At 35.0% G+C, this 17,213-nt stretch overlaps 2 protein-coding genes across 3 annotated transcripts in view; one reads left to right on the forward strand and one right to left on the reverse strand.

The window, feature by feature from the left end:
- The first annotated feature begins 846 nt into the window (after window positions 1-846).
- Window positions 847-3,174, forward strand: LOC130229511 (uncharacterized). Its single transcript, XM_056458348.1, has 4 exons — window positions 847-1,011; window positions 1,174-1,275; window positions 1,361-1,576; window positions 2,677-3,174. The coding sequence occupies exons 1-4, from the start codon at window positions 847-849 to the stop codon at window positions 3,082-3,084; spliced, it is 891 nt and encodes a 296-aa protein (XP_056314323.1). The 3' UTR covers window positions 3,085-3,174.
- An 838-nt stretch (window positions 3,175-4,012) lies between these two features.
- Window positions 4,013-17,213, reverse strand: part of myo1ca (myosin Ic, paralog a) — a 52,730-nt gene continuing 39,529 nt past the window's right edge. For both annotated transcript variants that reach the window (XM_056458347.1, XM_056458346.1), the window contains exons 21-32: window positions 16,291-16,367; window positions 16,093-16,161; window positions 15,921-16,005; window positions 15,121-15,280; window positions 12,958-13,041; window positions 12,779-12,872; window positions 12,614-12,672; window positions 11,841-11,976; window positions 11,579-11,649; window positions 11,401-11,498; window positions 4,641-4,740; window positions 4,013-4,478 (exon numbers count right to left, since the gene is read on the reverse strand). In XM_056458347.1, coding sequence (XP_056314322.1) covers window positions 4,458-4,478; window positions 4,641-4,740; window positions 11,401-11,498; window positions 11,579-11,649; window positions 11,841-11,976; window positions 12,614-12,672; window positions 12,779-12,872; window positions 12,958-13,041; window positions 15,121-15,280; window positions 15,921-16,005; window positions 16,093-16,161; window positions 16,291-16,367 — 1,054 coding nt within the window. In that variant the 3' untranslated portion in view covers window positions 4,013-4,457. The remainder of the gene's footprint in view (window positions 4,479-4,640; window positions 4,741-11,400; window positions 11,499-11,578; window positions 11,650-11,840; window positions 11,977-12,613; window positions 12,673-12,778; window positions 12,873-12,957; window positions 13,042-15,120; window positions 15,281-15,920; window positions 16,006-16,092; window positions 16,162-16,290; window positions 16,368-17,213) is intronic.

Consider the following 17,213-nt stretch of genomic DNA (forward strand, 5'->3'; position numbering starts at 1 on the left):
GATGCCATTGCATCAACATTCATTTTCTCTTGTAATTTTCCCTTTAATTTTTCCCTTGATGTTTTATATAATTTCATTAAATTAATGACTAGTTAATGATTAACTAGAATTAGAATTAGCTACACCAACAATCTGTCACAATTCTGCTGTTTGATATTTTGAATATCTTTCATTTTTTTATCAGACTTTTATTATTTACCTGTTCATTCACGTAAAAGCTGCAGTGACAAGATTTAAAGTGATGTAGCAATAAAGGTGACTTTACAGAAAACTCGTTATAAGCCTGAAATGAAAATCTGGCATTCCCTTAAAAAACAAAAAGCGAAACCGAAACTGCTGCCAGAATATAAAGTTATCACCTCCGGTGCATCAACATCTCAATTCACTGGCGGCGACTGAACAATCAAGTGCTGCTATTCAAATATTCAGAAAGAGGTAAGCACCATTTGACTTTCTTATTAGCCTTACAAAAACAGCATTTCTACTGTGAAGAGTACTATTCGCAAAAAATCTATTTTTATGTAATTTGTCTAATTGTTATGTAGGCCTATTTATCATGTTTAAATGCAATTGATATTTATCATCATTACGCGCGCTTAAACATATCAGGTAGAAAACTGCGGGTAATAGGCACATTAACTTTTAATGCGTTATTTTATGGATATTATTCTCTATACATCATATCTGCTGCAAATCTGACGTTTCACAAAGTGCCTTTTGGCATAATATTCTGATTAGTTATAGCCTGTTTTTTCTCGAGGAAAAAAACATATCTCACATTATAATTGTTTTAGTCAGGGAACTTCTATTTCGAATGATCTTACATTTTCTCTCTCTGTCCTCCAGATGTTCGGGTGTTGTCAGACTCCACTTCGCATCCTTATCCTCATGTGTATGATGTCTATAAACCAGTGTCTCCCTGTCGGCCGCAGAGGAGCTCTGTCGTTCTCCAGTTCACTGCGCCTTACGCGCACCATTCGCGCACATGTCCAGCAATTACTGTTTCTATATGTAAGCAAATGCAACACAATGTAATTTGCGTATAAAACAATTTAACATCTACGAGTTGTATATATATATATATATATATATATATATATATATATATATATATATATATATATATATATATATATATATATATATATATATAATATATAATGTTGTTGACAGAAACAGGAGATGTTTGGCGACGAGCTCTTTGAATACAGAGAACAGATGCTAAGTTCACTTCCTGCAGTTACTGTCAGTTACCGGACCTGGCTCCACATGCAGGTGTGCACGCTTTTCTCGGTCTATTATTTAATTAGTCATTCTATAATACAGGACTGTATGTTTTAACAGGATGTGTTTTATTCAGGACGATGAGCGTTTGCGTGTGGCTTCTGAATACCTGCAAATCTTCTGGACTCATCTGGATGGTCAGCGGCGCCAGCTGGAGAGGGACGGGGGCGCGACGACGCTAAGGAAACCTCAAAGGAGAGACAAACGCGGAAGACCTCAGCCAACACTGTGCCGGAGTTTTGAGGTCCTGCAAATAGACCTGCGGGATCTGATGAGACAAGTTAACAATCAGGTAGGCTACAAGTTCACACGGTTGCAATGCAGGATGTGGTCCTTTATTAAAGGGTTAGTTCACTCAAAACCATTATGAGTTTCTTTCTTCTGCTGAACACAATTATTTATCTGAAAACCTGTAACAGTTTACTTTCATAGTAGGACATATAAATACTATTGAAGTAAACTCATGTTTTCAGCTTTCTTCAAATATCTTCTTGTGTGTTCAACAGAAGAAAGAAACTCTAAGGTTTGAAACAAGTAAATGATGACAGAATGGTCTTTTTTTTGGGTGAACTATAATCAGCTGTCAGTCAGCAGTAGAGGCTAATCCACTTGGTGTGTCATAGACACAACTCAAATGACCAGTGCTCTCCTGCCCCAGTCTGAGTTGCAACACTAAGGGGCTCTTATTAGGATGTCTACAAAAAATCCCAGGGGGATTTTTTAGGGTATATAAAAAATATCTTTGTGATTTATTATATTTAAATCGAAGGATAGTACCATTATAACTTTGGCACCTATCCTAGGGATTTTGATTATATAATTTGTCTAGTCTGTCTCGTGATCAACTGGTAGATTATACGAAGCCCACTTCTTTATTCCAGGTTACTGTGATGTCCTTAACAGTAAGTTTACATGATATTTCAACGATTGTGTAATATTCTTAAGTCAGGGTTATAACCGCAGTCTGTGTGTGGTTGTGGAATAAATGAAAAACATTTAGCAAAGACTTTGTTTTGATGAAGTATTGTTGAAACTAGATTTAGATAGCAGCCGTTAGAGCATTAAGAGATGGTCTTATTAGCTGACATTTTTTAGTACATTTTACCAAGTATGATAACTAATAATGTAAGAAAACAATACTTGTACACATGTAGCTGCAAAGTAATTAGTCACCACAGTATCTAAAGGGGAGCATCAAAATAGCGTGAAAACAAGTTTCTGTAAAATAAAATCTTGAAACGAACATTTCATCTTTATTTCTAAATATAGCCTGTTATGTATTTAGAAGGTAATGATATTTGCAACAATCATTGAGTTATATTAAATGTGCTATTTGGGATAAAACATTAGGCTGATCAATTTAAACTTATGCTTCTCTCTTTTCACATGCAGCTAAACCGTATAAGACACGTATCTACATCCACAAAATCTCCACTTTTGGATTCCACCACTGCATCTGCCAGTATGAGTCAGAGTATGCATCATTCTTCTGAAAGCACCACAGCACCCCAGACCCCAACTCAAACGGGTAAACCTGGAATCTCTGCACACTCCACCACACCGTCACCTCAGACCTTAAGGCTGTCTGAAGGAGGATTGACTTCAGTGACGGAGGAAACCTTTGTCAGCCTCCTGCAACCCACCAGAGCAGCGTCAGTCTCTCATTCCACCCAGCAGACGACAACAGCAGGGATGTCCCGCTGGGATCTGCACCTGAATGGGTATGTGATACTGAGAGATCTCGAACGGTACTTAAGCAGACTGGCAAGAGATTACACCGTGCTTCAAACCAAATACTGACAAAATACACAACAGAAAAATTGTGGGGGGAAAAATCCAAACCAAGTAATGAACCACCACGAGTTTTGAATCACAAAAGAAAACGTGTAATTGAACACACTAATATTCATTTCCATAAACACCATCATGCAGCTGTTTACCTTTCTCATGAACTACATTAATGAGAATAATGTATTACTATTTGTTTACAAGTTGTTACAGCTTATCTTAAACTGTGATTTTGTTTTTCTACATTTGTGTTAATTAAACATACAGAGTATTTTTTTACTTATGGGATAAACCTCAAGGGACAGAGCACCTGAAAATGAAGCTAGAGATGTTTACCATCATTGCCTAACCAGTATTCTTTTACCGAAAAGCATTTTTAGATTGTGTTCATTTCATTAACTCAGGTGTCCGAATCTTCACTGGACTTAAATGACTCTGATTGAAAAGTACAAACTTTATATTAGAGAATTTAACTGGACAAAAAAAAAAAAAAGACTAGTCAGCTATTCTGGAAAACCAAAATTCCCCAAACACCCCACTTCCCTCCTTTATGACTATCAGCAAATCAGAGATCAGAGTGAGATTAAAGTTACATCTCCTTTGTCATTCCCCTGTACTTTCCAACTTGTCTTATTTATTATCTTATTTATTTTATTTATGTGAATGTTATTCATACAGTATTTATTGTTCGTAAATAAATAAAAAAATAATAATATTTTTTGTAAGTTTTGTACATCCATGTGAACTGAATAAAATGACGTATGAACGTATTTCTGGTGCATTTGTATTTGTGTGAAAAGCTTTGTTTTTTTCTATACAACAGTTGGTAAACAGAGTCATACTGAAACTAAATCCAGGCATATTATGACCGATTTCAAAACGGTTTACCAGTGTTTTTGTTTTTTTTAGAAGTGTTAGACAATATTACAAACCAAAAACATTCATAAGCCATTGCTTTTTTCATTTTATTCACCAATAATAAGAGTCTAAAAAGTCTGTGTTGATAGGTAGTGGTGTTATCTGTAAAGAACATCTGTTACTGTTGTTAAACATGTAAAAGATTATCTAGTCTAGAATTTTCACAAATATTCTGTAGTATAACTGCAAAGTAAAGCTTGAATCATGAACAACTAAAATAGCAAAAGAATAATTTGTTTAGATGAGAGAAAATATAAAATTCACCCATCAAAGAATCCACAAAACCTTCATTAAAATGTCTGAATTTGGTATTCAAAAAAGTGATTACAAATGTATGTTCATATACAATTGCTAAAATGTGCTTCGGAGTGAAATAAATCATAAAAAGTGTAGTCTGGCTCTGTGTAGTGATTGGCTAAAGCACTCCTGTAAAATGATCCTTCCACTGCCGGTGAGCTGTCAATGATTCATGAAATCCGTGGAGTGGTCTGGAAAAGAGGGGATTCATGATTACTGTCAAACGATTTATGAAATGAATCAACAGCTTTGAAATTTCCTTGTAAAAACTCTCAAAAACATTTCAGTCTAACTAAAACCATTTTATTGGTCAGCTTTGTGTTTCCTTATTAGTAAGTGTGTGTGAGTCTCACCACAGACAGGTGCCCGTTCTTGGACTTGACCACTCGGAGGTCTGAACCACTGGTGAAATCGATCACTCCCTCCTTTCCCCTTGCTATCGCAAACCTGACACTGGAGAGTAAAATATACTCAGACAATGTGTAAACATACATACAGTGAGAAAAATAAGTATTGAACATGATATGTTTTTCTCCTGGGAATAATATTTCTAAAGGAGCTGTTGACATGGAATTGAACCAGATTTAGGTAAAAACCCGATCAATACAAACATAATTAAACAATTATTAAACTAGGCCAAAATTAAAATATAATAGTATGTCCCAGGGTTAAGGGACCGAATTAGAATGAAAAGCGAGCATAGCAGAAAGGATGGGAGCAACCGCAGACATATTAAGAAGATTTTAGAAATATGATCTAATGATTTATTACATTTGACCAATAGATGGAGTCACATCAACATTTGAAGGTTCTTCGTCAAATGTATTTATACATTATTAAAGAACTTGATTAATTGGATTTTTGTCAGCATCATCTGAATATGACATGAAATAGACAAGAGTCTATTTACAATAGCAAATACTATTTAAACAATCATTTCAAGACAGAGATTCAGAAAGACAGAATAGAAAAAGTACTAGTTTTATGCCAGAAGAAGAACTTGACAATTACAGCAGTGTCAAACTCCTAATCTTGGCCCCTTGATAAGAAAATGTAAACAACTGTTACAAAGTTTGCAGACTGTACAATGTTTTTTTGTTCTTCATGTTTATATTAGGAATTCATTTAATTGATCAAAATTACAGTATTGTATCATTATGTCTATGCTTATCTTGTGATGAATTTTCAGAAGCATTACTACAGTGTTTATAAACACTGTAGTAATGCTTCTGAAAAGCCGGAGGGGGGGGATATAAAAAATAAACATGCATGCGCGCACACACACACACATGCAGAGTTAGACAAAAAGTCTGTAACTTTGAGAACCTGTAATTAATCAAAGAAACATGATCGAACCTTAGATAACTAATCAATGTGAAGATCTCAAGTTGTTTTTCTTTTTTTTTCTTGTAGAAAACAAGTTTATAGATGTTCAATTTGACCCCCTTGAGGGCCCCCCTTGAATTCTTCTGTTAATGTTGTTTGTTAAAACAATACTGTTGCATTGTTTTTGCACAATATAAAAAGTACAGTTTTTATTGTTTTATGACTGTTTTAAATATTTTTATGCTTGTCGTTTACAGTACTGTTTGCATGGGATTTGCACAATAAAAAAATTTCTTACAAAAGTGTTTGTTATATTTACACGTGATAACGACGTTATAAACACGTTGGATCCGACTGGAATAAATTTATCTTGTAAGAACCTTACTAATTGCTTATAACTGTATATACTAGTCTGTTTTGTATGCAAGTTTAAGTGAATGACCATCTAAATTACGTAGAGACGCATATTAACGTCTAGATGATGACATATTTTGACGTGCAGAGACCGTGTAGAAAAGACGTGCGATTCACGGCCAGAAGACGTAAAAGACGTCGGTTGGATTTTCATTTTGGCACTACTTTTCAACCAGGACGCGACGTGACGGAGGGACGTCTTTTCAACGGTAATCGGACGTCCAAATGTTTGCTGGGTAGTTTCACATGATTCATTATTATTAGTGTTTAAAAACTCATCCATCCATCCCCCACCCCAAAATCTTACTGATGCAGAAAATATAAACAAATTTACATTGACAGGGAATTAAATCAGTGTAAAGTGTTGAAGACGGTGCCCTTATAAAAATGTCCTGTGGTATTCTACCTACATGATAAAAGATCAAAAGAAGCACATAAAGTTTGTGTGGTAATTGTGTGGTTCTGTGCTGTTCTTCAGGACATTTAACAATAGTATTTTGTTGTTTGGTATGTAACATTCCTACAATATTCCTTTAGTAACATGATATTGCTGCTATATTTATGTAGTATTGACCACACAATTTTGTTGGCAATGTGTTTTATGTAATTTTATGCAATGTGTTTATTGTAAGAAAGGCAAATTATCATTTGCACATGTTTATATGGCAAAACATCTCTTTTTAACCAAGAAGATCCATACAGATTGTAAAGGCAGATACTGATAAGATCAGGGACTAGTGTGTGGACTTTTGGGGGTTTTACAATGTGGTCACATGTTAACTGGTCAGTTTGTATGTCACAGTATTTGGGCTTTGGTCACTTGGTCAAGAAAGATACAAAATAGATGGTAAACTTTGCTCTGGCCTCTTTTCCTGCTCTGAACTTTTCCTGGCCTGGAGTCTATCTTCTCTGACTCTACTGCTTTCATGCTCTTTTTAAGCCTGCTCTCGGTCTCTCTCTCCCTCTTTCTCGCAGGTAACTTTATTTTATATTTAAGCTGGGTACTATTTTTTCGGGGTTTTCACCTTTATTGTACAGTAGGGAGTACTGACAGGAAAGCATGGGGAGCAGAGAGAGGGGAAGGATTGGCATAGGACCACGAGGCGGAATCGAACTCGGGTCGCCGTGAGCACAGGAGTGCATGTGTCGACGCACTAACCACTACACCATGTTTTTATCATTTTATGTATTATTATTTAATACAATTATTTTGTGACAATTCAGTTGTAACCATAGAGAATTATTGTCATTTGATTTACTTTAGATTTACCTTAACAATTATTTGGTTTAGTTTAAACTTTATTGTCCATTCTGCTTGGCACAGAAAGGAAATTTGTCTTTAACACTGGATTTACTGGACAACAACTGTATACATACAACAATCACACAATAACAACACTCATCAAGAGAACAACATAAGCTAAAAATGTAAAAACCAAATTAGCCCCATACATATTACTGCAGATCATTCGTGACAACCACCTCATTCACTTCAAATAGTGATCCTATTCAATACAACAACTGCAATTGGGATAAATGCTTTTCATAAGCATTTCTTCGGGCTTTAGGAATTCTAAACCTGCGTCCTGATGGTGACACTTCAAAAGCAGAGTGTAGGGGATGCGTATTTTCTTTAAAAATTGCAATTGCTGTTTTTTCCATAAAGGAGTAAAAGGGAATCTGCAGTGAATGTTGTTTGTGACCTTGTTGTTATCCTATTTGCCCGATTGATAATTTGCGATAATTTCTTCTTGTTTAAGTGTTGTGTTACCAAACCATGAAACAATATTATATGTGAGAACACTCTCTATCAATGATATATGCCATGTTTGAGGTCTGTGTACTAACAGTAAAACTTCTCAACTTGCGGAGGAGACTGAGGCACTGACTTGCCTTCTTATAAACACCCTCTACATTACTATTAAAATTAAGTTTATTGTCAACAATTGTGCATAAATACTTAAAATTTGAGACCTGCTCTACTATTATGGTTTATAAAATCTCGTATCTACTGCTCTTGTTAGACTCCGACATAGCTCTTTTGTTTTTCCAATATTAGGGTGTAATGAACTTTTGCCAAACCAATATAATACTATTAATATATTTAAAATATAAGGAGCTATTAAATTCTTCCTGACAGGAAACCAATGCCAGATCATCAGCATATTTTATGAGTGAGATTACCATCATTATTGCACTGCAGTCCATTCATATATGAAGAGTTCAGATGCAAAAACTTCTTAGTGCCGTTTGAAATTTCCATCGAAAATGAATATTTTTCTCAGCCTCATTTGTTTATGTTGAGTTATTTCACTTTAAAGACCACAAAAGGGCTTATTCTATGGCATAAAATTGATATTACCGAACCTACACACAGGAGCTGGCTAAAAATGCTCATTTTAGAAGAAAAATTCAGATGGCATTTAGAGGTTTTTGCATCTGAACTCTTCATGTATAGAAAATAAAATAGGGGATAATACACATCCCTGGGGTACCCCTATATTTAAAACAGAGCAGTCAGACATAACATGATTAACACACAGACACGTTGTGGTCGGTTTTTTCAAAATTCTCTGATCCATACAATCAACCAACTACTTAGTCCTAAATTATAAAGACGTTCTAAAAGAAGGAAGGTTGAACAGTATTCATCCACAGTGCTCCGGTTGGCCTAACAGGCCAACTGCAGGGGATCCATTGTACTCTGAACTTGAGAGGACAATTCCTTGCACACTATGCGCTCCATTCATTTACAAAGAACAGACGTGAGTGTGATTAGACAGAAATCATGTAACAATTTTGCATGAGGTATTTTAGGTACTGGAATAACTGTTGAACTTTTCCAGGCTAAGGGTACAAAACCATTGTCTAGAAATATTTGAAATATTGGAGTAAATATTCTGGTGCACACATAACCCAGACTCTGACAATTGTTCCGCACACTCTTTTAAAACTTTCCCCTTCAGGCCATCTGGGCCAGATGCCTTGTGTGATTTAACGTTATGAAGCACTGCAATAACCTCTCTTTCCTGTATGATTATGGTCTGTGACTGAATCTCAGTTCCTACTATGTCTACCTTATTAACACTGGACCAAATCTTGAGAAGTATGTGTTAAGATCATTTGCGAGACTGTAAGGATCCTCAAATTGTTGAACCTTTTTCTTTTGTTTACCTATTAATATATCTAGTCCCTTCTCCATGCCTCTCTTACATCTCCTGTTTTTAATTTCTGCTCAACCTTTTCTTTATATTCATTCTGTGCACTTTTTATCTTACATTTAACTACTCTATTTAACTCCTTTACCTTCTGCTGATCATTCTGCAAAAAAGCTATTTTTTCAAATATAAAAAAATAGTTTAAATCTTTAGTTATCCATGACTTGTTATTTGGATAAATTCTAATGCTCTTAGATTGAACAACAGAGTTTACACAGAAGTTAACATAACCAGTTATTGTATCATTCAACATTTCATAAATATTATTACAATCATAGTCATTAAAAAATAAGTCCCGCTCCGTGCACTCAAAACATCTTCGTAGCTGTCCAATTGAGTCTTTGGACCAGATCTGAACCTGCTGAATGGCAGGGTCGTTCTTCTTTAATAGTTGCCTATATCTTGGTAACAGATGGATGACAGTATGATCTGAGTGCCCCAGAGGTGGATGTAGTCTTGGCGCATATGCATCTTTCACATTACCAAAACACTTATTCAGGTCTTATCAAGTCTGGTCGGACAGGTTATATATTGCTCCAGATTCCGCAGCAAGGTAGATATGTCACATTAATTGAAGTCTCCCAGCAAGAAAATCAGGTTATTCCCAGAATTGCACAGTGCTGTATTACAACTTTGTTCCATATTGCAATACAATACAATCACACAGTAGCAACGCTCTCTCACATTTTTAGCTGTCATAACTGCTCTTTTTTTTGCTTATTTTTGGTATAAGATTGCAGAAGGTTGGTTTGACTAGAAATGTACTGTTTTTCACCATCATACTGATAACGTTTTTGTTTTTCAGCAAAAGTGCAGTTTGAACCGCTGTAGTTAAAAATCCATTTTTTTAAAACTATTATTATAATACTTCTGTTGTATTGAAAAATTATTATTTTTAGGAGTTTTCACTTTTAATTGGGATAGGAAAGTGTAGATTGCAGACAGAAAAGTGTTGGGAGCAGAGAGAGGGGAAGCATCAGTAAAGGACCTCGAACCCAGAATGTAATTTAGGTCGCTGTGAGCCCCATAGTGCTATGTGTCGACTCATTACCAGGTTATTGGTGCTGACACATTTCTGTTATTATAAAATAATATTATAAAATATTATTACTATTATACTATTATTTATAATAGATTTGTGGTAACTTGTAATATTACCATAATATATCTGTAGTATTTACCACAGGATTTTGTTGTACTGTTTGTAATATTTGTGTAATAGTTTTGTGGAAATGTGTGGTATTACTGTAATAATTTTGGAGTCAGTATAGAGCTATATATACTTGCAAAATAAAAGAAAGTTTTGCAAACAAAAAATAAAAAAATAAAAAATAAAAAAAAACGCAAAGCTAAAATTTATTTTGGAAAAATAAAAAATAATTTCAAATGAATTTTAAATGATTCAAAAAAAGAACTGTAAATAAAAATCAAGCAGACCAAACATATTTGCAATGAAAAAAAACATATATATATTTGCAAAACATTTTTTATAGCATTGCCGTTAAAAAAACCCTGTCCAGTCAATTGCAATGCTCATTTTTTTACGCTTTTTAGTCAACTGTGAGTTTGCAATGCTGTTTTCATTTTTCCCAAACCTACTGGGCTGTAAGACCACCTCGGTGATACGGTGTCTCCAGGTGATGACTTTGCTTAATTGAAGTCGTGATCGCATAAGTTCCCCTTCACTCTGCCCTCTTGTCAAATCAGGGCCACAAAGTGATACGCGCAGAAACGTGAAGTGCAGAGTAAAAACAGCATCGTAAACTCAAGGTTGATTAATATTAAATATTTTCGGGTTTTTTTTAGCACTGTTTGATTTTTATTTGCAGTTTTTTTTTGTTTGCAAATTTCATTCTTATTTCTCAAAACTTAATTTTCCCTTTGCAGTTATTTATTTTTATTCTCAAAAATTTATTTTTGCCTGCGATTTTTGAAGATTTGCATTTATTTATCTATTTTAGCTCAATACTTTATTTTTTGTCTGCAAAACTTTCTTTTATTATGCAAGTATATATGACCCTAGATTAACTCCATAAATATTAATTATAACAAAGGATTACCTCAGGGCATTATGGGTGCCTGCCTAAAACTCAGTGCCACCACTGCCAAAATTATTTGCCCGTGCGCGCACACACATACTGTACACAGTACACACCTGTCCTGGCTGATGTTGACATTGTGTATTTTGTCTGCCATGATAGCCAGCTTGGTGACAGCCTCAATCACATGATTACACTGCAGCACCAGGTCACCCTAACGGTCAAAAGACAAATAGTGAAACCTCAGAGCTCCAACTGAACAATAAGGTCAATAAGAGAGAATAAAAGACTCACCTTCTGCTTACTGTCAGCAGTGGGAATATGCAGAATAAAAAATCCATCACTGAGGGAACTAACAGAGATACCTACAAGAAATAAACAAACCAACAACGAATAAAAGACACTAATGAGAATTTATGAGCCTAGTACTAGTAAACAGCATGATTAGCCATGAGTTAGATATGGTGAAAAACAAGACTCTGCAACTTTAATAGGCTTACTTGTGGTACAGTATTGTTAGCCAACAATAGAGAGAGCTGTATTACAGTAACATTACCCAGCAATGCGCCATAGTCGATACGTTGTTTGATTTTTGCTTCCTGGACCAGCACAGCAGATGAAGTGGTCAATAGCAGCTGACGCACACGTGGGCGAAAACCATGCCGATCGTACTTGGTGACCGCTATACCATACTGAAAAAGATGAGGAGAATACACAACACAAGATAATCAGTATCTTACCTTTATGTTTAACTGTAATTGAAATATATTTATTAGAATAGTTCCTGTTGATTAATACAGACTTATTCTGTCATACGCTGGTTCATTTTTTGTTTCTGTTTTGAAATGTTTGTTTTTTGGGGTCTGTGTGTGGACTCTTCATTTGATCAGCCACAACCTTCAGATTTTATGATTTAAATTGCTTCAAAAGTTGAAGTCAACATTCAAAATGAATAAACAAATTCATCCCCCATACACTACAGTCAATTTTAGTTTATCAGAACAGAACGCTACAGAGAAATGCAAACTGACCCAGCCGGGACTCGAACCAGCGACCTTCTTGCTGTGAGGTGACAGTGCTAACCACTGAGCCACCCTGTCACTCGTTATACATTGATAATTTCAAATATATATTATACCAAAATATAAATAAACATTTTCTCGATGTATGCATGCATGTGTCTATTTATTCATATGTAATAAATATACACACTACACACACATATTATGTCAAAACATTTTAATTGGATGTGATTATTCATGATTAATTTTTGCATCAGCAATATTTAAAAAAAAAAATTTCTCCATAAAAAAGCCCAATTGCATTTACCTTCACCTTGTTATCACTCCCAAGAGTTTGCAGCACTTTGAGATTAATCTCTTCAGCTTCTGTAGTAATACAAAAATCCCTCAGTAAAACTGCATGTTTGTTTGTGTATATACAGAATGTATGCTTTTGGGTATAGACATTTATTCCTGTGTGAGAAAATATTACCTAGCCTGGTGGCCACAAAGAGTTTGGGCACACTTCGAGAGTAGCCGTCCTTCTGCCCTTTAAAGATCCCGCTGGCTACAACTTTCTGTTCCAGCTGGAGACAGTGAGAGAGAAGAGCTGTTTGTGCATGTACAGTAAGTGTGTGCTCATGTGTATTTGCTTTTGTATAAATGTAGTACCTGCTTTCTCCACTCTGGCTGGATTCTTCTGCAGTAGTCATTGACCAGGTTGCGGATGCATATTCTGTGAATGTGCTCAGATGCCTGTGGTGGAAAACAAAGAACTGCCATTTGTTTTGTTTGTTTTTTTCATCTGTGTCTTTTTATGTTCACTTAGGCTGCAATTATTTGATAAAAAATACAAAAAATCTAAGTTGTAAAAAATTACTGCAATTAAAAAAACTATTGTTTTCTATTTTGATATTTTAAATAATTATGAATTTTAAATCCGTCACATGATCCTTCAGAAATCATTATAGTATGCTGATTTACGGTTTAAGAAACATTTGTGATTATTAAAAATATTGACAATAGTTGTTCCTTCATATTTTATTGTTTATTGATAAATGCTGATGAAAAGAACGCTATTTAATTGACTTAGAAATGATAACTTTATAATATATTACTATATAAAGCTGTCACTTCTGATCAATCCACTGCACCCTGGGGTGTCACTAGACCCTTTCAACCTCTGTATCAGTTAAAAATGACTGCTAAAGCCTATAATATTTTTGCAGCAAGTCATGTCTTGATTATAATCATAATTATAGATGCCAGATTTGCAAATATATCACTATTGATCTAGTGGTCAAACGGGTTTGCAAAAAAATATTATTAATTAAATTAAATTTGATTTACTTGGAGAGTTCAATTATGCACTGAAACAATAGCAAATATTTCTCACACAAAAAATAACAATGAATGAGGTGAATATAACTATTATACTGATAAAAAGCCAGAAACAATTTTCAACTAAAGTATTCATTTTCAACAGTTGTACATTAATTCATTCATTTTCTTTTTGGCTTAGTCCCTTTATTAATCTGGGGTCACCACAGTGGAATGAACCGCCAACTTATCCAGCACGTTTTACTCAGCGGATGCCATTCCAGCCACAATCCATCTCTGGGAAACATCCAACACATACACTACGGACAATTTAGCCTACCCAATTCACCTGTACCACATGTCTTTGGACTGTGGGGGAAACCGGAGCACCCGGAGGAAACCCACGCGAACGCAGGGAGAACAAACTCCAAACTCCACACAGAAATGCCAACTGACCCAGCCGAGGCTCGAACCAGCAACCTTCTTGCTGTGAGGCGACAGTGCTACTTACTGCGCCACTACAGTCCATTCATCCCATTAACACTCAATGGTATATTGTCATAATCACACTATATACCACTTATCACACATTACTATCTCTCAGAAAAAAATGCTATACGGTGGTACAAATAAGGTTCCTTAAGGACCAGTTTTGTACCTTTGTAAAAGTTGTGCCTTATATGGTACAGAAAAACCCTCTTAGGATATTGTTCTGTGGCTTTTATGGTACAACCGAAATGAAGGTACACAATTGTTCTCATAAACAGATACATAAATGTTGGACAAATCCTTCTTTATTACAAAATCTATGAAAATAAATATTACTGTAAAGGCAAAGTGATTTCATGAATAATTTCCATATTAAAACATTGAATCATCATTTAAAAGCATATGCTTAAAGAAACTCATGAACATTAATTATTAACTTCTATAATACAAAACAACTGCTAAAACAAAACTATAGGTATTGTAAATTAAACATGTAAGGCATTTAATAAACATTTGGTAAGCATTTTCTGATGAATACAGTTTCATTATTGATATCCACACCTTTTGGCGTCTGCTTTCCACTAAACACATGAGCTGGCCTGCATATGCCAAGTGTTCATGCAGACATTTTAGTATTGTAAAACTAATCAAACATTGTGCCTATCTCGTTACAATACTTTTGCACAATTATTTTTCTATTTTTAAATTAAGTCAGTTAAATGAACTTTTAAGTTATTACAAAGGTATTGTGTGAAAATTGGAGAAAATAGATGTTTTATATTGTAGTTGGGAGAATGTGTTTCTGCATTTTGTAAAAAGTGTTGTTAAATGTTTAGCAAAAAACATGGGAATGTTTCCAATGGTGCAAATCATGTCCTTAAAGGTGCAAACTGCAATGGTACAAATTTGTTTCTTTGTTTTAAGGTACAATTCTGTTCCATAAAAAGGTACTGCCCCAGTGACAAGGTTTTGCACCTTCTTTGGTACAACATTGTACCTTTTTTCTGAGAGTGTCCAGTATAATACCTCTGTCAGTGAGGGTGGTGGTTTTGGCCAACTCTTGTCAAGCACACTTTTTGGCAAGTTCCGTTTGACTTTCATCAAGAAGGAGAATCGCACATGATCCAGGAAATACTCATTATCAGGGCATCGAGGCTCATTGCGCAGGATGAAGCCTTTGATGAAGCTGAGGAAGGCAGAAAGAGGTAAACATAAAAACATTGTGGTCGATTAATGAATTACTTTTCTAGTTAATCAATGGTACTCCCAAGTTAACACATGCAAGTATTTAAAGCCATGTGAAGGAGTTAAGACACCCAATTGAATTGAATGGTTTTCCATATCAGGGCATGATAAAAAAAACAAACAATATGATCATTGCCAGTCCTTAAAACAATGTGTCATTATTTATTTTTTGAACTAAATAACGTCAAGAGAGAAAAGCCATGGGTGACAAATGTATGACCACCTATGATTCAGATGCCTTTATATCCACTTTTAGCAGTAATGACTTGGTCATCATTCCCTGTGTGACCTTATCAGCCTCTTAGATAATTCTGGAGAAGTTTGGGGAGTTTTTTTGCACAGCTCCTTCCACAACTTTTGAGTCAGGATGAGCTCTGGACTTTTCTTTTTCTTTTTCAGCTGTTCTATTGTAGATTTGCCTGGGATCATTGTCTTACTGGATGAACCAATCTTGGTTGAGCTTTAGCTGTGGGATGAGGATAGTGTTCCAATCCAACAAAACATGCAACCAAACTGCTAAAAAACCTGCTCAGTTCAGCCATTTAATTTTTTTCTAAATGCTACAAGAAATTGTCTCCTACTTGCGAATAGTGTCAGCAGCTTGTCTACGGTGCTTGGCTTTCCTGCGGCCTTTGACACCTCTCCACCATGACTGGATGACAATTACTGCAAGATAAAAGAGACAAAACCGATTGGCTGCTGCATTTTCTTCTTATCATTGTCTGTCTGTGTTCAGTCTATTTGTAAGACGACCTGCATGCCGGATCCGGTGGTAATTGGCTCTCTCTCTGTAGCCTCGCCAAGATTTCTGCAAAGTGACGGCTTAAAAAAACAATCCAGTTATTTTTTAATGATCAAATTTTCATGAGGTCATATATAAGAAATGCAAACAGTAATACTCAGCAGAAGTAGAAGAATACTCAATTTCAAGTAACATCATCACGGTATTACCGATAGTTTGCTTCTGGGCCTCAAGTGCATCTTCAGTAATAAACAGAGTCTTTGGGAAGCGGATGAAGATTTTAGACCTAAAGACAAAACAAACAACGATATTTTTCAATTATGATCATTAATATGCCAGCTCTTTTACCTTCTGACTCTAGGATATTTCTTACACAAGTTTCGTTTCTTAATTATACTAAACAGATTCATTATTGTTAAAATAAGAGATGAATAATTATATTTACTTATAGCAGCTAATAAACTAGAAGTTTATTTTCCAGTCCTCGCTTACATTTTCAATATTTTTATTACTTAATTCTTGTTATAGAGTGGAGGAACTATGACGTCAATTTGTTTGCATTTTAGCAGTTCCGGTTCCCTCGTCTCAGTCAATGAGTTATTTGAATGTGATTTTGGTTTAATCGCTTAAATGACGTTCGTGACTAACACAAACTCAAGATACTTTCACGTTTTATTCCATGACATAAACACATCTGTTACATCACACTCTTGATTTTTTTAAATTGGCTACGCTAATTGATGGTAGCTATCAAGTTGCTACATGGGACTACATGCTGTGTCGGAGACATTATATATCATCGAGCTGAACTGGTCTGGAACGCAGCCTGCTTGTGTTGGACATTGTTATTTAGTTTTAGAAATAGTATTTTATAGTTTGTACTGTTTTTCTAATTGGGAAATCATATTGTGTGTAGATAATGCCTTCATTTGTAGAGAACATCATGGCAGATTAATTTGTTAATCATTTATTTTAATGAAATGATTTTATGAAGATACAGCTAACCAGTGCAGCCTGTTTCTTCCCTGCTCTCAATAATATGAATGTGTGAATACATTTGTAAAAATACATCAATTTTAACGTGATCAATTGATTTTCCGTCATTTTTTTCTTCATCTGAACATATTTAACT

This window comes from Danio aesculapii, chromosome 5, assembly GCF_903798145.1.
Source record: "Danio aesculapii chromosome 5, fDanAes4.1, whole genome shotgun sequence".
Classification (NCBI taxonomy): Eukaryota; Metazoa; Chordata; class Actinopteri; order Cypriniformes; family Danionidae; genus Danio; species Danio aesculapii.